Source organism: Schistocerca cancellata, chromosome 3, assembly GCF_023864275.1.
Source record: "Schistocerca cancellata isolate TAMUIC-IGC-003103 chromosome 3, iqSchCanc2.1, whole genome shotgun sequence".
Taxonomy (NCBI): Eukaryota; Metazoa; Arthropoda; class Insecta; order Orthoptera; family Acrididae; genus Schistocerca; species Schistocerca cancellata.
Window position 1 is genome coordinate 168,506,156 of NC_064628.1, and position 24,099 is coordinate 168,530,254.

Here is a 24,099-nt window from a genome sequence, read left to right on the forward strand (position 1 = left end):
CACAAGTCACTTCAGAGTTGATCGTTGCTCTATGAGGGACGACTTCAAACGAAATAGCCCCTTCAGAGTCGCAGAAGACCATCGCCATTACTTTATCAGCCGAAGATGCGGCTTGAAAATTTTTCTTACGAGGAGAGGTGGTGTGGCGCCAAAATCATGGATTTCTGTTTTGTTTCCGGTTCGAAGTAATGGTTCCTTGTTGCTTGTTATGGTCTTCTGTTAAGTGGCGAGGAACCCAGTTGGCATACTCCTTTGAGTATCCAAACTGGTGATTGAGTATGTCAGTGCTACCAACAGAGGAGTCCAGTTATTGAGCGAGGTATTTGATTATGACCCATCGATCACCTCGAATGGGAGTGTCCGCACTTCGAGCAGTGTAGGAATCACAGCTGTCTTTGGCCTGCCAGCATACAGGAGATCGGACAGGTTTACGCCTTTGAATATCTGCGATGCTCTAATTTTCCGCCTAAAGAAACTAAGTGACAACTGTGTTCTTGGAACGCACCTCAGTTTCAGGCACCACTTTGAAAGCTACATATAGTGCCGCCACTTATCAGAGGGTGAAACTGCAGAGGGTGAAGCAGGATCACTCTACGATGCCCACAACAAATTCTACATTTTTTCAACCGAAATTGTGTGAAAAGATGTGTTACTTCGTTACTTCACTTACTGAACGATATATAGATGGTGTTTTTCATCAACTGACCAAGCGCCAAAACTTGATTTCGAGATACTAACGAAAACGCAAAAGTATTAATATAAATTGTGCATCTACATAAAATCCAGTTGTTAAGCAGTAAATAATGCTACTGAATTAAATTTACATTCTTATATATTAAAATCATATAAAATGTAGCGAAACTCTTAATCTATGAAGAAATGACGCTTGGTTATGTGGCGCTTTTATAAATAATTTTCATTTCTACCTGTTGCATTAACTGACTCCAAGCAAAAATGTGCCTCATAATGAAGTGATGCAAGTTATAGAAGGATGTACTGCCACTTATTTCGCAAAATACAATATGACAGTATAAGTTCAGAGTATATCTAATGATATTTAACTGATACATAAGGAAAATAGCATTACTATTCAATCTTTACCCATTTATTTGCCTATTTATTTAAGTAATACCTTTATACATAACTTGAAGCATAGTGCTTCTTATACATTGACGAAGCAATGTATTCTTTCTAATGCAATTAAAAAACATTTCTACAAATAAAAAATGATGACAATAAATTTAAATGCGAACATTTTAGGCTAGGTTTTACCGTGACTGCTATTGACATTAAATGAAACAACAAGTTTACTGTTGCCAGTCACTGTTCATTTATCTCAGCGACGCGTTTCAAAGATTTGAACCTCCATAATCAGGTGGATTTACATTTGTTAGTGTGACATTTGTGTGTGTGTTGTGTTACGATTTTTTGGAGGAACTTGTGGCACTGCCTGGTGGAGAAACAATACACTATTTCTGAACATGGTTTTGGGTTTCTTTCGAAAAAAATTAAACGTGTATCTAACGGTAAATATAAAATAAGTAAAATAAAGTACTTTCAGTAGTCACAAGTTCCTTTCACTGTCGTAACACATCACATGTACACTGTCATATTTTGTAAACAAATAAGGCGTCTGGAAACTATTGGGTGCAAGGACCTTATAGCAGAAGAGAAAACATTATCACAAAGTACAAGAATGTACATCGTAACAAGATTGTTACAGAATAAATTTTAAAGGATTTGGAGGTGTTTGTTTTGAGGTGCCGAATACATGCCTTGGAATAAATACTTCAGGTGGTATATAAATCCGATTTTGACCAGTTAAAATAGCTTAAACTTCATTCTCGTTTACACAATCAGGTGAAATGTTACAAATTTTAAGTACAATATTCATATTGACTATAGTGGTAAAATTATACACAAATAACAATTTTGGTTGGAATTCATAGATAGATATGAAAGACTGGAGGCAGAGGGAGAGGAAGAGAAACTGAAAGTGAGAGGGAGAGAGAGGATGGAAAGAGTGATTGTATGAGAGCAAACTTTATGAGGTAAAGGGACTTACGAGTATATCTGTTACATGTAATAACTGCCTAAAGGTTGGGGTATTACATTGGTTAATGCTCTAAAATATTGGAATGGGTTTACAGTTTATGCCAGTAGTTGATGATGATCAAGCTCACAAGGAGTATAAACTGTTGGTGTGATGATAGATCTATAAATGAGATCAATCTCTTGTACACTTTGTGGTGTGTGTGTGTGTGTGTGTGTGTGTGAGAGAGAGAGAGAGAGAGAGAGAGAGAGAGAGAGAGAGAGAGAGAGAGAGTGTGTGTGTGCATTGCAATTTGAATGATGTAGGCAGTTGCTGAAAACAGACATGACGTAAATATTATCATTTTTGTCATTTAAGATGGACTCAGGTTGTTTTGTTTGGTATTTGTATATTTGTAGTGTTTTAAGGATGTCTAGTTTTCTGTGTTTTGTTTGGATACGTAGGATGCTGATACTTGTGTTGTTAATGTGGTGTTTTGTTTCATGCAGGTGGGTGGCTATTGCTGATGTGTGTGGTTCTTTTTTTTCTTTTTCTTTTTTTTTTGTGCTGCCATGTGTTCTTTGAATCTAATCTCAAATGATCTCTCTGTTTGGTCTATGTAGAAGCAGTCACAGTCCAAACATTCAATTTTGTACACACCACTGTGATGAAGTGAGTTTCGTGTGCTGTTGTTGTGGGGTAACTTCTGTCCAATCTTGTTGTCTGTGGTAAGGGATATGCATTCCTCTGTCTTCTATTGTACATTCTTGAGTTTTAAGGTGGTCATTCAAAGAAGATTTATGACTGCGACCAGAGCGTTCCCTGGATCTTGTCCAAAGTCTCCTTTCGATTTGCCCTTTGTATATTTGGTCACATTGCTCACACATTATATTATACACACCCCACTGATCATATAGAGCTTCCTTATCTATATTATGCCTCACCATTGACCTTACTTCATTCCTTGCTTCAAAAGCAACTTTCACCATACTTTTTCTGAAGATCTGTTCTATTATATCCGAGATTTTCTAATCTATGACAAGGTTATAGATTTAGGGTTTTCCCTATTTGTGAGTTCTTGTTGACTGATCTCTTATTTTAGCCTACCTTCCTTCTCATATAATTTATCCATAGCAGATATTCATAATAGCCATGGCTGTACATTGTTGTGTTTTCTGTCTATGTTTTCCTTAGACATGGGTAACTTAATCGTACTATGAATCATGGCATATATAAATGCTTGTTTTTACCTCACACAATGACAAGAAGACTCATGCATAACTGAATCTGTGGTAGCAGGTTTTCTAAATAGTTGTAGGTAAGCTTCCTTTTAAGTCTAGGTATCTCTGTATCAAGAAAACTGGCAGAGTTATTCTCTTCTGCTTCAATTGCGAAACTGATGGAATGGTGTGGGTCTGTAAATCTGTTGTGTAAATTTTGGTGTATGCTATGCTTCCACTGAATAGTGTAAACGTTTCATCGACATACCTCTTGCAATGGATGATGTTACTACTGATTGCCAGCTGCTCAGTGAAAAATTGGTTCTTATTATCATCCATGAAAATGGTTGTTAGTCTCCTCTTACGGGTAGTTGCTCATTGCCAAATTATTGGGATGTTTATAGAAGGTCCCACTGAATGTGAAATAATTTTGAAATAAAACTATATGAAGTCCCATCACACATTTCCACAATCAGATGGTTATTCATCTTGTTTTAATAAAGTTAATTGTTTCCTCAACTGGTACGTTTATGTATAAATAAGACTCATCTAATAATAGATATTTCGCCTCACCTGGAATTACAATATCTTGGGTAAATTAGACAAGTTGTGCTGAATTTTTTAGCATATGGATGGCTGTTTGTACATGAATATTTACATGTTGCATTCGGAATCAGTTTTTACTTAAATGAGTAAACAAATAAATAAATAACTTTGAGTTAATGTGATTAACAAATGCCTAATATAAACCCCAATTTTATGTATTTTTGACTGAATTCTAGGTTTAGGAGCACTCAGGTTCAAGAATATACACCTTTTCCTTCGAAAATCAGTAAGCAAGGAACAAGATTCGATATCTGTTTCTTCAATCATCTACTAGTTTATGAATTTTCTTATCATGGCTATCTTTGATCACTTCCTGCTCATTGTCAATAAACCCACCTACAACATCAGTGATCATGTCTGTAAACAATTCTCTATATTCTTACATACAACTGGCTGTGCAGTGTATGCATGTCTACAGAAGATGGTCTCTTGACGATATTTTGCTTTTAGTTCGCCCTTAAGCATGTACAGTTTTAAGGAAGGTTAAGAATTGAATTATGAAATACAGAGTTGTACCTGTATTTTTTGTTAACGATTATAGTTTTTGGCTTAACATCAGACGGTCCTTTGGCCAGATAATAATTGTGTACCATTACAGTAAATAGCTATTACATGAATATACTACACATATCACATCGAATATTGATATAAGGGATCTCAGCTAAGCATTTATACAATTTGGGTAGTAGTTCTAAGTTTAGGCTGTTCCATAACTAGTACTGAGTGTCTGTGCGTTACACATATTGTCAGTCAGCCATAGCGACGCTTGTGTGTGCTTGTTGCCACATACTGAACTGAATAGGCCAAATACCTTTCAATGAAGACCTTAAAGCATTACAAAAATATGATGTCTATTGATTAAACCGACTGCCAATGTATCAAAGACACCAACACTGCACATAATCCAACTACTGAGTACATACACTAGGCTTTGAATTATTATGACCAACTGTATTCTAAGGTTACCATGTAACATCAATAAAAACATTATGAGATATACCTATGCAATAAATACAAATGAAACAGACTTAGAATTTCAACAAAATTGCCACTTATGACAAAGACTATAATCATTCAGTATCTTCTATTTTTTTTAAATAAGAAATACTGATACAGGTGTTTAATTGATAATGCAGTTTTAAAAGTTCCTTTATTCTGTACAAAGCCAGCTACACAAAATATGTGTGTTTTACTTATAAGTTACTCTCTTACAGCCTTTTTTGAAGTTATCTGTTCTGTCAAACCGGTCTTGCAAAGCATTTGCAGTCTGCAGCAAAATAAAATCGAATCTCTAAGTATTTATTTATTTTTCGTGAATTTGAATTACTTTGCCAAATTTCTCCTTGCATTTATTTTGTGCTTGTTGAAGGTACAAATTGAATACATATTGAATACCTTAAAATCCAGCCTCATCCCTTTCTGAACGGCTGTTTCCGTCTCCCGTCCTTCAATACTTGTAACTGTAGTGTAGTGTCTGCACCAGCTGCAGATGACCTTTCGCTCCATGTACACACTTTAACAATGTTATGCAGGTGAGTTGCTCTTGTGGACTTACTTGCACCAATCGAATGGTCACTCCTAACGTTGCTTGTGATTACAAACACAGTTGCCATGGGCACTATCTACGAGTAGAATGGAACGGTTGCACCATTTCAGTTGAAAGTAAAGCATCAGTAGCGATTTATTAAGTACATCTGTGTCTTGCCACGAACGACAATCTCACAATGATTCGGTCCGTAAGATTTCATTGCACGCAGGAGACTTGTCGAACAGCGAAGTTGCTCGACGTGTGTACCGGAGTCTGAGTGATGCGTTGCGGGCATGAAATCCCTACCAGTTGATAGGTAGTGTTCAGGTCTTGCAACGCAGTGGCCTTCCACCTTTGATAGGTGCACACAGTGAACGATATCTATGACTTTTGTGTCTAAGAAACTGTGGGCTGAGTGCTCCAGAACGGAATTCGCTATTCGAAGGGGTTATAAGAGGCCATGTATCGTATCAAAATGTTACCAGATGATTGCACGAGGCGAAACACCATGCCCCACAACCGCAGCGAGCGCCGCATCGTGGACAACATCACCATGGACTCCGTTATAAATGGACATAAAGAGTGGTCGTTCCCGGATTGGCGTTGCATGTTGTTTAAGAATGAAACTCGGAACCGTTTGTGCCCTGACAATTGCAGACAACGTGTTTGGAGACAACCCAGTAATATCGAACGCCATCAACGCTATGTGCTATATGTGGAACAAGGTAGGGTTGGAGTGGTGCACTGCAGTGGCGTTACATGGGCCACCGTATCTCCTCTCGTGGTTGGTGAGGACAATCTGACATATCTACTTTACAGGGACAAGATTCTGCAATTAGTAGTGGGATCAAAGCGCCAAAATTTGGATGACGATGTCTACATCTACGTCCGTACTCTACAAACCACCGTGAAGTGCATGGCAGAAGGTAAGTCCCACTGTACCATTTGTTAGGGTTTCTTCCCATTCCATTGACGTATGGAGAGCGGGAAGAATCATCTGTGCATGCAGTAATTATTCTAATCTTGTCCTCACGAACCCTATGTGAGCAAGACACAGGAGGTTGTAGTATATTATAGGAGTCATCATTTAAAGCTGGTTCTTGAAACGTCGTTAGTAGACTTCCTCAGGCTAGTGCACGTCTATCTTCAAGTGTCTGCCAGTTCAGTTTCGTCATGATTTCTGTGACATGCTCCCATGGGTCAAACAAACATTTGAACAATCGTGTTACCCTTGTATGTATACGTTCAATATGTTGTATGTATCTTATTTTATATGTGTCCCACACACGTTAGACATGTTCTAGAATGGATCACACGAGTCGCTATTGATCTGTAAGCGATCTCCTTTGTAGACTGACGGCACGTCCCTAGTATTCCACAAACAAACAGAGGTCTACCACCTGCTTTATCCACGACTGAACTACGTGATCATTCCACTTCATATCCCTACAGAGTGTTACACTCAGGTATTTGTATGAGATGACCAATTTCAATAGTGACTCATTCATATTAGAGTCATAGTATTCTATTTTGTGAAGTGCACAGTTTTACATTTCTGGACCTTTAAAGCATTTTGTCAACCTTTGCACCACTTTGAAATCGTATCAAGATCCAACTGAATATATACCCAGCTTCTTTCAAACAGTACTTGATTATAAATAAGTACATCATTTGCAAAAATTCTGAGGTTACTATCAATATTGTCCACAAGATCATTAATTATATATATTAATATACAACAGAATAGCAAGGGACCTAACACACTTCCCTGAGGCACACGCGAAGCAATTTCTACATCAACGATGAGTCTCCATCCAAGATAACATGCTGCATCCTCCCTACCAAAAAGTCCTCACTTGATACCCAATATGATCGAACATTTGGCAATAAGTGCAGGTACTGTCCTGAGTCAAATGCATTTCGGAAATCAAGAAACACTTCATCTATCAGACTGCCTTGATCCAAAGCTTTCAGTATGTCATGTGAGAAAAGAGAGTTGGGTTTCACATGATTGATGTTTTCGGAATCCATGCTGAAAGGCAGGGAGGAAGTCATCCTGTTCGAGATACTTCATTATGTTTGAGCTCAGAATATGTTATAAGATTCTGCAACAAATCGATGTCAAAGGTACTGGACGCTAGTTTCGTGAATAACTACTACCACCATTCTTGCAGACGAGTATTACAAGCACTTTTTCTTCCAAGAACTGAACACCGCTTCTTGTTCGATAGATGTACGACAGATTATGATTAGAAGACGGGATAAATAAGTCGCAAATTAAGCAAAGAAACTGATAGGGATTCCACTGAGCCCTCGAGCTTTGTTCAGTTTCAACAATTCCAGCTATTTGTCAACACGAATGACACTATTCCACTCACCTTTTCAGTGACACAAGGATTAAATTGGGACAATCCTCCTGAGTTTTCCTTTGTAAAGCAACATTTGAAAAAGGCATTAAGCATTTCAGTTTTGCTTTGTTACCTTTAATTTCATTATCTGTCTCATTCGCTAGGGACTGGACACTAACTTTGGTGCCACTAACAGCCTTTACGTTCGACCAGAATTTCTTTGGATTTTGTGAAAGATCATTTGACAATGCTATGCTACGGTAGGTACTGAAGACTTCACACATTACTCTCATTACGAAACGGCTTTCATTCAGCATCTCTATTTATAGTGCTATGCTTTGTTTTGCACCTACTGCCAGTAGTCACTGTTTCTTCATAATGACTGTACACCGTGGAGGGTCCCTCCTATTATCAGCTGTTTATTGGGTAAATATCTGTCCAGTGCATGGTCAACTATTCTTTCAATTTTGAACAAAATACTTCCTCTACATACATGCTCCTACACAGCGCTGAAAGTTTCAAGTTCATCACTGAGATATGACGCTATTGATTTTTCATCTAGTTCACTGAACTTGTGTTTTCTTTAGTTGTCCTTTGTACTCTGGCAATCACTGTTGCCACAACAGCGTCATCGTCACTGATACCAATCTCGATATGGACATCCACAAATAGTTCAGGTCTCTTTGTTGCCATTTGATCCAATATACGTGGGGTAATTAACTATCTGTTCTAGGAGGTTTTCAGAGAAGGCATTCAGTGAAGTTTCACAGGATGTCTCGCCACGCCAACCACTTACAAAACTGTCATTTTCTCTGTCAATTGTTGGATAATTAATTTCTCCATCGACGATTTCAGTGTGATTGGGGAACTTACGTATAAGCGAACTGATGTTCTCCCTAAAGATTTCGATTATGTCAGGAAATGAGTTTGCTGGGCCACTGGAGGATTCAGTTACCATTTTATGCCAACCTATGATATTGAGTCCTGCCCAACAATCCCGCATGCAACTTAAATTTCTACCTCGGTGGATTTGAGTTTCGTGTCTACTGCGACAAATGCACCACCTCCATTTCCCATTAACCTATCCTTTTGATATACACTTAAATTTTCCCCAAAAATCTCACTGCTGTAAATTTAGAGTTTCGGCCAGTTTTGTGTACCTAGTATTATGTGCACTTCACCGCGCTTCAAACCCTGGCATTCTGTTGAGTGTATTTAGGATTTTAATAATCTCATCTGCAGAAGGCATTTTTTTTTCGATCTTACTGTGATACTTCTGAGTTTCCTACAGATATCGTTATCTGGACTGGACAGAGAGTCACCTGATCTATGAAAGACCCTCGTGTGCATCCCACTCACAGTCAGCCACCTGAGTAGGAAATCTGACCCATTTAGGGGGTCCCTACAGTTCTCAACACTATAGTGCAACTCTAGGAAGTCGCACCCTATCTTGTGACAGAACCTACGAAGTCTCTGGTTCTGTCCTTAGAATCTAATCAGAGCCAAGGGGTCACGATCAGTTCTGGGTACAATGCTGCAGATTGAGAGCATCTTCGAAACTCCTTGCGCAAAGCTGGACTTCTCTACCTTCTCTGCCAGTAGCTGGAATGATCCAGGTATGACCTCAGTGCGCAGACGACAGACATCATTGGTTCCAACTTGCACCACGCTCAGCAATTGGTTGCACCCTGTTGACTCATTGGCTGCCGGAATAGCCTCTTCAACATGGTCATCTCGACGGACAATAACTCACGTATTTATCTTTCTGTTGTCGTAAACAGGTTTCTCCCTAGTGCTGCTATCGCCAGAATGCAGTGACCTGCCTGTTCATCGGAAATTGTCCCAATCGAACTTGTGTGAGCTCGATTGCTTCTGGACGTCTAAAACTACCACTCAGTTAGCGTGCTTTACAGATAGTCGCCCTTGAAGAGTGAGCTAATTTGGACCTGGTCTGGTTTCACGATTTCCCTAAAGCTACAAATGTGGGTTTACGTTGCTAAGATAATTCTTAAAGTTGTCGCTGCCTTTCGTGTTCCTACCATTCTCTAGAACCCAAAATGATCTTCCTACAGATCGGCTTCTACCTGTATCTCCATTATTGCAGAAATAATTCATGTCAGTATACAGCAGTCATGAGTTGGTAAAATGATGGATCGGTAATATTCACACCTGCCAGCACTTGCCTTTTTGGAATAGCAGTTCTGAATTTTTTTTTAATGTCTGGCGGTTATTTGCCTTTCCCGTGTACCGAGTGATTACAATTAAGGTGCAGCTACTCACAGAGAAACAGTATGGGCTGAAATTATCGTTCCGGCCGGTGTGGCCGAGCGGTTCTAGCGGTCTGGAACTGCGCGACCGCTACGGTCGCAGGTTCGAATCCTTCCACGGGCATAGATGTGTGTGATGTCCTTAGGTAAGTTAGGTATACATAATTCTAATTTCTAGGAGTTGATGACCTCAGATGTTAAGTCCCATAGTGTTCAGAGCCATTTAAACCATTTGAAATTATCGTATGGCAGCGAAACTTGGTAGGTACTTTAATGTGGAACCGATTCTCGCCGGAAGAAAAATTAGTTATAATTTTGGCCACAAGGTGCAAATCTGGCTCTGTGGTTTCAAGAAAGACGTATAGAAATGTTTCTATATTTATGGATTAGGAACAGAACATGGGGGGAAAAAGTCAAACAAGGGAGAAAGGCATAATTTTTTATTATTAAATGCAACTTACACAATTTGTTCAGTATGAGCACCAGAGACTCGACGAGAAGCCGCATCCGTACTACTACTTGATCAAGAGTTGATCACAACTGTTCCAGTGGAATCTGTGCAGCGTGTTCCAGTATACTGCCCTTCAGATCTCAGATCTAGTAGACGAAATGCTGCATCCGTAAAACGACTGATCAAGAGTTCCTCGAAACTGTTCCAGTGGAATCTGTGCAACGTGTTCCTGTACACTGGCCTCCAGATCAGGTAGGCACCAAACGTGTCTCTGGCAAACGAGTTCTTATAGATCCCCAAAGTCAAAAGTCACATGGATTCAGATCAGGTGGCGCAATTGGAACGAATTTATTTCCCAACATAAATCTGTTCTGCATGAACGCGTTGGCATATCTATCAAGTTCCGCCACCATATGATATTTACAGGCTGCGATGGACTTCCGTGGTAGCTGCACTTTAAGTATAACCACAGCCCTAATAGAATAGTTTCGTCATGGTTGGCTCTTCCAATTAACTCAGTAATTTTGTAGGTGATTTTGCTTTGACTTAGATACTTCAGGTCTCTGTCAAATTCTTCTTCCCCCAGCCCCCACCCCCTACCCAGGGTCTCAGAATTTGCTTGCTGGGTATCGGATTGGCGACCCCATGGGTTCCTGAGATAGTGATTGGTAAGCGCCACTAGTCCTCTATCACTGGAAGTTCTGGACATGCTTCAGCGACCATCGTGTGGTGTGGGAGTGCCACGTTAAGTGTCGTGGGGAATGGGGATCTTGGCTTGACCACCCGGGTCGTGAGAATGTTAAAAACTTCTACAAAAAATCCTCAATCTCGAAGTATGCTGCACTCTGATGAGATACATGCTGTTGAGGTGGAACAGTCGTTAGCAGGCAACCTCTGGCGAACCTGTCGCTCATCAGTTGTGTAAGACCTACTCAGGCAAGTGGGGCTCTGTCTACGTGAACTATTTGCTTCCCTAGCTGCTCGTGCACATGGGATCCCTATGGCATCCACGACTTCTCATACACTTACTCCTGACGGTTCCGGTGGTCCGTTGGGTACTACTAACTCACGCCTCTCAAAGCAAGCGTGGGAGGACAGTCCTCCTAAGAAGTTTTCCTCTAAAGTTCAAGCATAATGTCGTAAGAGGGAACGCCCAGGGTGTCAGATGAGTTCTTTGTGATAAGGAGAGAACATGGTACATTTGAGAAGATATCACTTTTCTGTATCCAAAAGGACTTGATAATTCGTTGGAACGTTCAAATCTATTAAATGGTTGCGTAATGGCTCATTGTTATTCGAAACATCACTATCACAGGAAGTTAACCACCTTATGAAGTCCAAATTTTTGTGTTAGTATCCTCTTGCAGTTGAGCAGCACCATACCCTTAAACACAGTCAATGAGTGGTCACATGCAGTGACTTCATGTATCTGGGCACTTCAGAGCTACGGGAGGAATGGGCTGACGAAGGGGTCATTGAAGATGTAACACCGTATGAATGTAAAAGTGGAAAAACCAGACGCATGTACGATGACATTTGATTCGCCGCCTTTGCGGGATTATGTTAAAGCCCGCTTTTTAAGACTGAAAGTCAGACCATACTTCCCCAACCCTAGGAGTGGTTCAACTGCCAGAAATTCGGACGCACGACTCTTGAATGTAATGGATGAGCTACAAGTGGTAAGTGTGTTGGAATTATGTATATCTCCCATGATCTTTGAGTGAATTGTTCACGTTCACATCCAGCTTGGATCAGAGAGTGTATCTTGTACTAGGAAGAAAAGAAAACTTAAGAGTTAAAGGTGACTAAGCGCATATCTTACACTGAAACGAAGAAGATGTACAAATCCCTTCAAGCCCCAAACTTTTTCACTTCATTTGCTGGAGTACTCATGAAGAAACCTACGACTGCAGGTGTTTCAACCAAGACGGACACTATGGACCTTGGTACCAAGAAATGCTCTTGCAAGTGCTTCTGCAGCAGCGACAGTTCAGATGGAACTGTTGCTGTCTCCACACAAACTCAATGGTGACCACAACTTGCAATCCTGCTGTTGCTATCTCCACTCGAACTCCAATGGTGATCACTGCTTCTGCTTCTGTTGTTGATGCTACTTTGGCTGCACGAGTGTGGTACACCAGGTTGACACAGCCTACCTCGATGTCGTCCAGGAGGAGACTAAAATTAAGCATATGGTCAAGAAAGAAGAATCAGAGTATGTGGCTCGTCAGATCCAGGAACACTCAGAAGATGATGACTTGGCCATGTACATAGAACTATGCTTCCATAAACCCTTGAGTCCAGGAGACACCCCTCTGTCTGTATTTACAGGAAACGCATTTTAAACTTAGTGATATCCCTACGCTCATGGAATACAGCCCTCATCATAAAGATGACCTCAGGGGAGACAGGGCTAAAGGTGGCTATCTTTGTGAGCGACATTTACCAGTCCACTTCTGTCTCCCTCGGTACAGATATTCAGATAACTGCTGTCACAGTGCCTATTCCATCCGCTGTTTCCATCTGTAGTGTGTATCTGCTTTCCGAAGAATGTTTGAAGAGAGCATGTCTTTACGATATGATTCCACAACTCCCTCCGTCCTTCCTACTTAAGGAGATTTTAATGCACACATTGTGCTATGGGGAACTCCATCAAGATGTCCCAAGGTTCGGGATGTCTAAATCCTTATTGTATTAGAGGAGCTATGCCTTCTTATCGCTGTTAGTAGTATACACTTTAGGACTTTCATGGGATCATTCTCAGCCATAGACCTTGCTTTCTATTCTCCAGCCCTTGTCGATGCTACTCGCTGAGAAGTGGTGAATGACTTGCATTCCAGTGACCACTTCCCTGTCTGGATCCACTTCTCGGAAAGAGCTGTCCCTGAAAAGAAACCACTATGGTGGATGCTTCACAGAGCGAACAGGACACTGTATAGTCAATTAGCTTTTTGCCGTTTTTGAACCTCGAGATAGTGTCCAGGACTGGGTGGATCACATTATTAATCTTGTCCACCATGACACTGATGTGTCACTCTTCAAGTCTTCAGGACGACTTCGGAGGCGATATGACCCAGAGTAAAATGAGTGTCGCTCCCATCAGGGGGAATGGCTGACCTTGCGCCAGTTTAAATGTCAATCATCTGCTACGAACCTCGCGACCTTTAGCACGACGAAAAATCGTATATGTTGTGGATTGGCAAGACAGTCAATCCACTATAAGGAAGCCGAAAGGCACGCGTTTAAGCTCACGCAGGCTGGCGTGAGGTCTGGAACAGGACAAGGAATTGAGACTAGCCAAAAACGTAAGTAGCTTCTGGAATACTTAACTTTAATCCATAATTGGTGAAAATCGCTCTTGACGGTACATGTTTTACAGCATCAATAGTGGCTGGTAATGGCGCCTTGCTAGGTCGTAGCAAATGACGTAGCTGAAGGCTATGCTAACTATCGTCTCGGCAAATGAGAGCGTAATTTGTCAGTGAACCATCGCTAGCAAAGTCGGCTGTACAATTGGGGCGAGTGCTAGGAAGAATCTCTAGACCTGCCGTGTGGCGGCGCTCGGTCTGCAATCACCGATAGTGGCGACACGCGGGTCCGACGAATACTAACGGACCGCGGCAGATTTAAAGGCTACCACCTAGCAAGTGTGGTGTCTGGCGGTGACACCACAGTATAGAGGACATGTAGAGATCTTGGTAAGCATTTCTTGACTCAATCGATCATTCCACAAGGTCTTCGACGATATAAAAAGCTATATGGAGGATATATGGCAAATGCGTCGGACTTATGACTGCTGTACTGCGGTAGGGGTGTCTACAATCAACACGTGGGGATATAGCGAATGGCATGGCAGATTAGTTTGGTTTGATCACTACCTGCAAACTGAGATCTAGCGTTTCGCCACCATCGAGTATCGGCATAGGGGGAGGGGGGGGGGGAGTATTTTAACTCTACAAGTAACGAGGACTACAGTTAACCCTTTTCCTTATGGGAGCTTTGAGTGTGCTCTGTCTTGGGTCAAGGAGACTATCCTGGACAAGGATTATATCCCATACAGCATTTTACTGTACCTTCACCAGGACTCAAAGGAATTACTCTTGTCCCTTTTTTATACAATTTAGAATTGTGGGACCTACTTAGTCGCTCCCAGTGTGTGTATCGGAGGAATCGTTCAACCCTTGACAACCTCATCTTTCCTGCGCAGACAGTGCCTCATAGATGTCTTCATCTATCTGGAGGGGGCTTGTGACACTACCTGGAGGCGTCATATCCTGGGACAGCTTCGATACTGGGGCTTCGGAGGACGATTACCAGTTTTCATTTGTTCCTTCCTTCCAGACGATTTTTTCGATATAGGGTCAATGATGCTCTTTCCAAGTAATTCCAGTAAGAAAATGAGTTCTATCAAGGATCTGTTTTAAGTATAATTCTGTTCGCTATTGCCATCAATGGTATCACGTCCACAGTAAAGTCTCTTGTCGATGTCCTATGCTAGTGGACGACTTTGCCATCTTCTGCTCCTCCTTCAACCTCGCGATGTCCATTCGTCAGCTGCCACTTGTGACACGGCGAAGGGAGGATTGGACGGATAGTATAGGTTTTAAATTTTCCTCAGAGGAATGTGCGTTAATTTTTATCATTCTTGTCACCCTTTTAACCTGACTCATCTTACAATGACAGACACTGTTCTTCATTTTAAAAATTCAGTAAAGTTTTTCGTCTCCTTTTCGATGAACATCTAACGTGGTTACCACATATGAAGGCTATTAAGGTCCAAGGTTTAAACGCACTGACTATTTTAAAATACCCCAGCCAAAAGTCATGGGGAACAGATCGAATATGTCTGCTTCAGTTTTACAAGTTGTTTGTGCGGTCCCGCCTTGACTTTGGTTGCACAGTTTATTTTAAGATAATTGATGCTGTTTATCGTGGGGGGATCCGACTGGCAGCAGGAGCGTGTAGGACGAGTCTAATTCCTGGCTTTTGCGTTGAGGTTGGTGAACCAGCATTTGTCATCCGGTGGCGGGTCACGATGCATCATATTTGCTGCCTGTTCTCCATGCCACAGTCACCAGGGTTCTATACTATTGCCCGCCCTCTAATGGAGTGACTGTTTAAAAACAGGCCACGAACAAGGAAACCATTCGGTATTTGTGTACGTCAGGATTAGTGGCTCTTGGTGTAGAAGATATTCCTGTGCTGCATCGAGGCTGGAGTCTTTCGCCGCCCAGGTTAATATGAAGGCCCAAGATTATTGTAGATCTCTCAGTGTGAAAGAAGATTTTTACTGTGACCTCTGTTTTTAAATCGATGTTTTACTGAATTTTTGAATGTTGGGCTCCGTAAGGTTCCCTTTCTGTGCAGCGACCGTGGAATATAAAATTATAAAGAATGTAGTAACCAGTCGCGGAAACATAATTTATTTATCTTGTTGCAAATCGATACCGACTGATATCAGTCATCATCGGTGCATTTTTCTAACCGATACATGCCATAAGTAGAAGTAGTGTCCTTGGCAGATTTCTGTCATGAAGTCATAGAAATCTGCCAAGGACAGTATTTCTACTTATGGCATGTATCGGTTAGAAAAATGCACCGATGATGACTGATATCAGTCGAAATCCATTTGCAACAAGATAAATAAATTACTTTTCCGCGACTGGTTGCTACATTATTTATAATTTTACAGAATTGTAGCCGAGCACTGTAACTGTGTGGTCATTTACACTGATGGGTCTAAACAGGTTAATTCCATTGGCTGTGCTGTGTTATTTCCAGACTGTCTCATCAAGATTCATTTCCCTGGTACATTCACAGTGTATGGCTTTGAATTATATGCTACCTTGACGGTTCTGAAGAAGATGTGGTGTCTTAATGCTACCAAATTCCTCAACTGCATCGACTCCCTAAGTGTCCTTCAGGATATCTATCACATGTATCCAGCCGACACCCTTTTCTACTTACAGAGGAAGGGAAAGAATGTGTCACACTGCTGGGTATTGGGGCACGTGGACATTCAGGGCAATGAAGTGATAGACGCAGCAGCTAAGGATACTTGTTTGGAAGTTACAATTTCAGAATGTGCGCGCCACTGTCCATGCAGTTACCTCGCCACTGGGACAAACATCATGCTTTTGTGGGAGGAGGAGTGGTTGGAGTTGGAGAACAACAAGGTGAAGCCCGTGAAACCAACGGAACGAACGTGGCGTTCCTCCTTCCGGCCACTCCGGCGGGAACAAGTGTTTTTAACGCGCCTCTAGATAAGACACTGTCCTCTGACGCGTGGATTCCTCCTTCGGCAGAAGAGCCACCGGTATACAGTGCTGGTGGGGTGGAAGTTTCTGTACGCTACATATAATTGAACACGTTTAGTACCAAGCCGCGAAGGCTGGAACCCACATACTGGTTGACTTGTCCTCTGTTTTAGCTGATGGTGAATCGAATGTGGTTCGTCTTATAACATTCTCTGTGATGTCTGGGTTTCTCAATAGCGTCTCATGCAGAAGGTTTCAGGGTTTTTCTAGAGTGTTGCTTCGTCTGTCATTTCCCAATTATTTGTGTAGGCTCATTTCCTTTTATCACCCTTCACGCAATGTTTTTTGCTGTTTTGTGTGACAGTGTGAATGAGAGATTCCTAGGAAGGCTGCGGATTACATTTTCTACTTTGCATTTTGTTGCATGCTTCTAGCAAATCATAACCACACTTTCTTTTGTTAGTTGAGTACGGGCGCTGATGAATTCGCTTTTGAGCGCCCTAAGCATACCACCAGTACCCCCACCAAATTCTTCTCATATGATATCTGCCATCTCCATTTACTCTCTTTCTGAAATACTCGCAAGTTCGTCCCCTATATATTCCGTCTACATTTCAGCCTTCCCTTCTTTGCGTAGCACGCGTCTACCACATTAGTTTTTTATTATTCAAACGACTGCGACTCTTTTCTCCAAAGGTCTGTTTGATTTTCCTAAAGCTACATCTATCTTTCCATAGTCATGCGTGCTCCTACATCTTTATATTTCTCCTCTAGTCATTCCTTCATGATAATGCAATTTCTGTTGATCTGACCTTTGAGACTTCTGTATTCCCTTCTGCTGTACGAGTATTTTTACATGTTGCCCGTTCGTCAAACAAGTTCAGTACTTCGTATGTTATACATGTTTTTAAATGACATTGGGAACATTCTATTGTTATTTCAGTGATTGAACTAACTCTTCAGAGCATTTTCCATGTACCCGTTGGTAAATTTAATAACTGACATGGCTAAGAAACATGGTATTGTGTTGCTTCATATTCATTGCTCTGTAAAACATAGCTCATTGGATCCAGAAATGGCCGACATGCAAACCATTTCACAATTTTAGAACGGTTACTACAAACACCAAAAGGAGATTTCACATCCCTATTCTCAAAGACTCTGGAATACCACCATTCGAATTCAAAACAAAAATGTCACTTTCAGCGTCTCAGTACTTCGTAGTCGTGTATGTTGACCATAAACAAAATCGATCCTTTGATTTCATTCAAATGCATCGAACAATATTTCGATCATTGCGGAATATTGGGATGTACTCACAGTGAACAAATGGATGAGAGGTATGTCTAAGAAAGTCTGTCTGCCTTTACTGCCGGAAGCTGCTGTAATGACGAGTGTATTTTATAGTGGGCTGTTTTTTCAATCAGGTCTTTTCCATCGGGCGATCTCGCAAAGCGGCGTTTCCGTGACGCCTTGGGGAGTACCACGGCCTGGAGGTCTGCAGAAGGCGCAGAAGGTGGCAGCCTTGGTGGGATGCCCCACGGAGCCCAGCGCGGCTCTCGTCGACTGCCTGAGGAGCGTGGACGACTACAAGATCGTCAACACGACACCCCAGTTTAACGTTAGTGCTCTTACTGCCCATGCTTATAGTTTCCAAATGTCTCCTCAGAGCCACATTTCCGATTTAGTTCTTAAGTGCAATGGCATCCAACACATTGTTATAGCGCTACTCTGGAAGCAGTTGACCATTAGGAGAATTAATTACTGTGTCCTACATTGCGAAAAGATAAAAACAGGCATTTTACTTCAATGGAGGAGCTCAACACAACTATGTGCGTATTTATGCACTATTTCCGAAACTACAGGTACTAATAAGAAAGAGCTGCTTGCATTGTTTCACTTTAACTGTTTGCTTTGTCCTTAGTCTTAAAATTTCAACGCAGGATCAAGGAGAATACTTATATTTGTGCAAGGACGCTGTCACTACTGTGCTGATATCAGAAGTGAAGCACAGTCCGGAAAAGAGAAAAATGAGGGAAGGTGGGCAGATATAACCGAGATTAATGTTGGACTATCCGCGTAGAAAATAAACGAACTAATTCTAGTTTCGGGTACGAACGTAATGCAGATATTTCGTAAGTATGTGCACGTTGTCTACTGTTCTTATGCACTGGAAGTTTTCCCATTAGATCAGTAAGAAGTTGGTCAAAATCACATCAGTAGGTGTAAAAGGTCTTAACGCACAACGTAAGTTGCAATTACTCAACGAAATGTGTTACAGGTGGTCAGCATAATTACGTTATATGCAAAAACACCTACCAATTTAAAGACTCTCTGTTTTTTATGGAATCTGCAGCTTTGAAACTGAACGCCAAACAAATGGTTAAACGAACTCTTCACAGCAGAAAGTAGCTTCACTTTACAAATAACGATTTATGCTCTTACTATTCACACACGTAACTACAAGGGTGAGGTACCAAACCCACATGTGCGTATTTTCAGGGGTGCAATGTTGCAGACCACTTTACAAATGTTAATACACATCTCATTAAGTTTCTACGATGGATTACTCACAGGCACAGATCTCCGCCATATGGATGAGCCAGCGGAATCTCCAAATCGGAATGCACTACCGTGTGCACTAAGGAGACGAACTGCAGCACGTCAGCCACCACCTAGGAGTATTACCCACAACTCCAGAGCATTAGATTAGGATCGACTGCCAAAGTGCACTTCAATCACCCCATACAAAGCTCTGTCGAATGTCTTTGGCAGCTACATGTATAACCTACTAAATTTTCTGCTCCCTCATTACGGAATTAGAGCTTGAATTGCGTTTCCCGATATAACACAGCAAGTAGCTGCTTCTATCTATGTAAAAGGATTCGGATACCCTCGTTAGATCGGAACGCACTTACATACCATTTTGCAACATGATAAATTACAGTAAAATTTACTTGAACGAATTTACATTAATACAGAATACCGAACACGTTAACAAAGATACGTGTCAGTCTTTTGGTGGAATTATACGCCTCATGTTTTATGACACTGAAATCGGTTAATCAACACCTGAGTCATTCTTTGCTTCCAATTAATAAACATTTAATACTACAAGGTCCAATCACATTAATGTGACCACCTGTCTGAAGCCCGAATAAGTACCTTTTGTGGTGCAGACCTTTGCGAAATCTGCAGAAAGAGAGGCAGTGAAGCTCTGGGAGGTACAACAGGGATGGATCCATGCCGACTCCAGTTCCTTGACCAGCTGCGCTAGGTTTCTCAACTGAGCATCCATGGCACATAGATCGCGACCGAGGGGGTCCCACGGGTTCTCGACTGGGTTGAAATCCAGAAGTTTGGTGCCCAGGGGAGTACGGTAAACTCATCCTGATGCTCTTCGAAGCACGCACGTACACTGTGAGCAGTGTGACACTTTGCATTGTCGTGATGGCAACTGCTACCGTGCCGAGGGAAAACAAACTGCATTTAGGAGTGAACATGGAAAAAATGGTTCAAATGGCTCTGAGCACTATGGGACTCAACTGCTGTGGTCATCAGTCCCCTAGAACTTAGTACTACTTAAACCTAACTAACCTAAGGACATCACACACACCCATGCCAGAGGCAGGATTCGAACCTGCGACCGTAGTAGCAGCGCGGCTCCGGACTGGAGCGCCTAGAACCGCACGCCCACTGCGGCCGGCAGTGAACATGGACTCCAAGACTAGATGCATACCTGTGTTGATGCCTTGTACCTTCCAGAACGACGATATCAGCCATGGAATGCCACGAGAACATTCGAGAGACCATAAAGCCCCCTCCTCCGGCCTCGACCCTTCCGACGATTGTTGCACGGTGTTTGCTTTCAGACGTTTCACGTCATCATAACTGCCATGTGTCCGATGCAGCATACAACGTGGTTTATGTGAAGTGGCCATCTGTCGCCACTCTGTGGACGTCAAGTAGCGGTACTGGCGTGCAATCCAGCCTTCATCCACGACTAAGAGCCTTGAGCATGGGTGCATTAAGCATGCACCTGCTGTGGAGGCACATGTGCACCAACGATCGCTAAACCGTTGTTAAGGAGACACAGCTGGTAGCCTCTTGGTACATCTAGGCGGTCAGTTGCTCAACAGTTGTGTGTCTATTCACCCTTACACATCAACACAGCCGCCTTTAACGCCAGTCACCTATTGCCAGTGCTGCGCCACAGTTTCATCGCCGTCGATATTGGATAGCGCTATTATGCCATGCTAGAACCCTTGGACAAAAATTCCAGTGATCATGCCCTTTTCTAAGTCATATAAATCACTCAGTTTCAGCATTATGACAACGACTGCACTGTTTGCCGCGTCCGCACCGACACGTTTGTATACTCTCCATTGCTAGTGCTGCCACATGCTGCGTATGCGTGGTTACTGCACGTCCACGTCGAACATAGGCGGTGGTCTCCTTAATGTGATTGTGTGGTGTATACTATTATTGAAGGAGTCATTATATGCAGACGGAAAAAATCGTAAGTCAAAAATAATTACTGCAGAGTAATGAGATTTTGGAAATACATATGTCTAGATAACATATTTAAGTGATTAACATTGCAAGATCTCAGGTTAATGTAAGTGTGAGATATGTCGTGTGACCAGGTTCTCCCGTCGGGTAAACCGTTCGCCGGGTGTAAGTTTTTCGATTTGACGCCACTTCGGCGACTTTTGCGTCCATGGGGATGAAATGATGATGATCAGGACAACGCAACACCCAGTCCCTGAGCGGAGAAAATCTCCGACCCAACTGGGAATCGAACCCGCGCCCTTAGCTGGCCACTCAGCTACCGGGGGCGTACAGTAATTACCTGTGTAACCATCAGAATGTTGAATGAAAGCATGCAGTCGTGCATGAATTGGGTTGTCCAGCTGCCTGGGGTTTGTGGAATGGAGTTCCGTGCCTATTGCAATTGGTCGGTCAACACAGGAACAGCTAATGCTGCTTATATATGACGCTGGACATGTCATCAGATGATGTCTCATATGTGATCGATTGGAGACAACATGACAACGTATCGACACTCAGTAGAGTATGTTAGGTGACAACAGTGGTATGTGGGTGAGCATTATCCTGTTGGAAAACACTCTCTGGAATTCTGTTCGTGAATGGCTGCAACACAAGTCGAATCACATGACTGACGTACAAATGAACATTCAGCGTTCCTTGGACAACCACGAGAGTGCTCCTGCTGTCATGTGAACTAGCATCCCAGTGTGGGTAGCACATATACATGTTGGTTGCAGGCCTGAAAATGGTTCAAATGGCTCTGAGCACTATGGGACTCAACTGCTGTGGTCATCTGTCCCCTAGACTTAGAACTACTTAAACCTAACTAACCTAAGGACATCACACACACCCATGCCCGAGGCAGGATTCGAATCTGCGACCGTAGCAGCAGCGCGGCTCCGGACTGGAGCGCCTAGAACCGCACGGCCACCGCGGCCTTGAAGTAGCCGATTAGTAACAGTTCGTTATCTCAATGTAGTGCCGACTGCTCGAACTGCTGCTACAGATGCAGTACGATGTGCCACAGCCATACCCCGAGCACGATGATCTTCCCTCTCAATAAAGCCAGAGGGCCCTACAGAGCCCGATCTTCTTGCGACTGTATATTCTCTTGACAACCGCTGCCAGCAGTCATGTAATGTGGCTACATTCCTGCCAAGTCTTTCTGCAGTATCGCAGAAGGAACATTCAGTTTCTCGTAGTCCTCAGTACACGATCTCGTACGAATCCAGTGAGGTATTAACAGTGGTGTCTTTGTCACCTTAAATCTCAAAGGAAACTAACGCTCACGACCATTACAGCGTGTATTTCAAGAAAACCTGGTTTTTGGGCGGGTAAGATGCGTACAACTTCGAACATGGCTGACGTTTGCAGCAACCGTATACAGAAATTTGAAAAATACGTAAAAATCTGCCAACCGGTTGCATAGATTTTCTATATACCTTGACCAGGTTTCGTCACCTCAGGTGACTTCATCAGAAGGTGAGGTAATTACCTAAAATGAATATGTCACATTAAATATCTTATCTAATAAAAGTTTACATGAATATAAACGAGTGTAAAACAAATAGTACTTACATGAAGAACATATCGTCGAAGATGTACAGTGATTTAAGAGCTGAGTTACTCAAGTCATATATTAAACTAATCCAGGTTCTCTCCTCCTTTTCGGAAACACTATTTTACCTCTGTTAAGTTAATTTACGCCCATTACTAACACACCAGATAACCTCTGTGCCCTAGTTATCCAAGCTTTCTTTTCAAATTTTTGTGTTATATAATGAACTGACGTTCTTCATTAGGGTTTTTTTTTTTTTTTTTTTTGTAATTTTTAGCACCTCATACAGGCGGGCTGTCAGCAGCATAGTACGCCGCTCTTCAGCCTTAAGTGGTACAATCATATGACAAAGAGGCGACATAGACAATACAATGAAAATGGCGGGTAAAAGAAGTAGAGACAAAAAACAATAAACATGAAGCCGTTCACGCTGGACGATAAAAACACTAACACTTGTTGACACGGCGCACAGAACACGGAGGACGGCGACGGCACATGTGAACAGTGGAGTTGTAACTGCGAAAGAACGCGAAACACAAAACGAAGCACACACACGTCTCGTCGATGATCTCCGGTGCGCGAATGTTCACTATGCGTGTGCGAGTCCGAGTCCGGGGGCCTGCCAAGAGAGGAGGAGGAGGAAGGGGAGTGGGAGAGCGAGAGGGGAGAGCAGAGATGCCACGGGCAGGGGAGATAGGGGGGAGGGAGGAAGGGGGAGGGGAAGGCCGGGGGAAGAGGGGTGGAAGGAGGGGACGGGGGAAAAGGAAAGAGAAGGGAAGAGAAGAGAAGGGAAGGAGGGTGCCTAAAGGAAAGGACACAGGAAGTGGAGCATGGGGCAGGGTCAAAGTTGATAGGAGGGGTAGATGGAGGGGAGGAGGACATCATCAGGGAGGGGGAGCTGGCGGAAGCTACCTTGGGAGAGGGTAAGGAGGGTGGAGAGATGGAGACCGGGCGGGACGTGGGAATACAGGCGCGGCAGCGGGCGGGGGTGGGAGAGGATTGGGGAGACGAGTGGGTGAGGAGGATCGAGTTTACGAGAGGTGTACAGGATCCGTATCCTTTCAAGGAAAAGGAGGAGGTGGGGGAAGGGGATGAGATCGTACAGGATCTGCGTGGGGAAGGGGAGACGGATGCGATAGGCGAGGCGGAGAGCATGACGTTCAAGGATTTGGAGGGATTTGTAAAAGGTAGGGGGGGTCGGAGATCCAAGCCGGATTGGCATAACAAAGGATAGGACGGATGAGCGATTTATAGGTGTGGAGGATGGTGGAGGGTTCCAGA

General features: G+C 42.6%; 1 protein-coding gene across 1 annotated transcript in view; it reads left to right on the forward strand.

Moving 5' to 3' along the window:
• Positions 1-24,099, forward strand: part of LOC126174796 (juvenile hormone esterase-like) — a 110,455-nt gene that overhangs the window by 45,627 nt on the left and 40,729 nt on the right. The window contains exon 5 of the mRNA XM_049921167.1: positions 18,137-18,330. Coding sequence (XP_049777124.1) covers positions 18,137-18,330 — 194 coding nt within the window. The remainder of the gene's footprint in view (positions 1-18,136; positions 18,331-24,099) is intronic.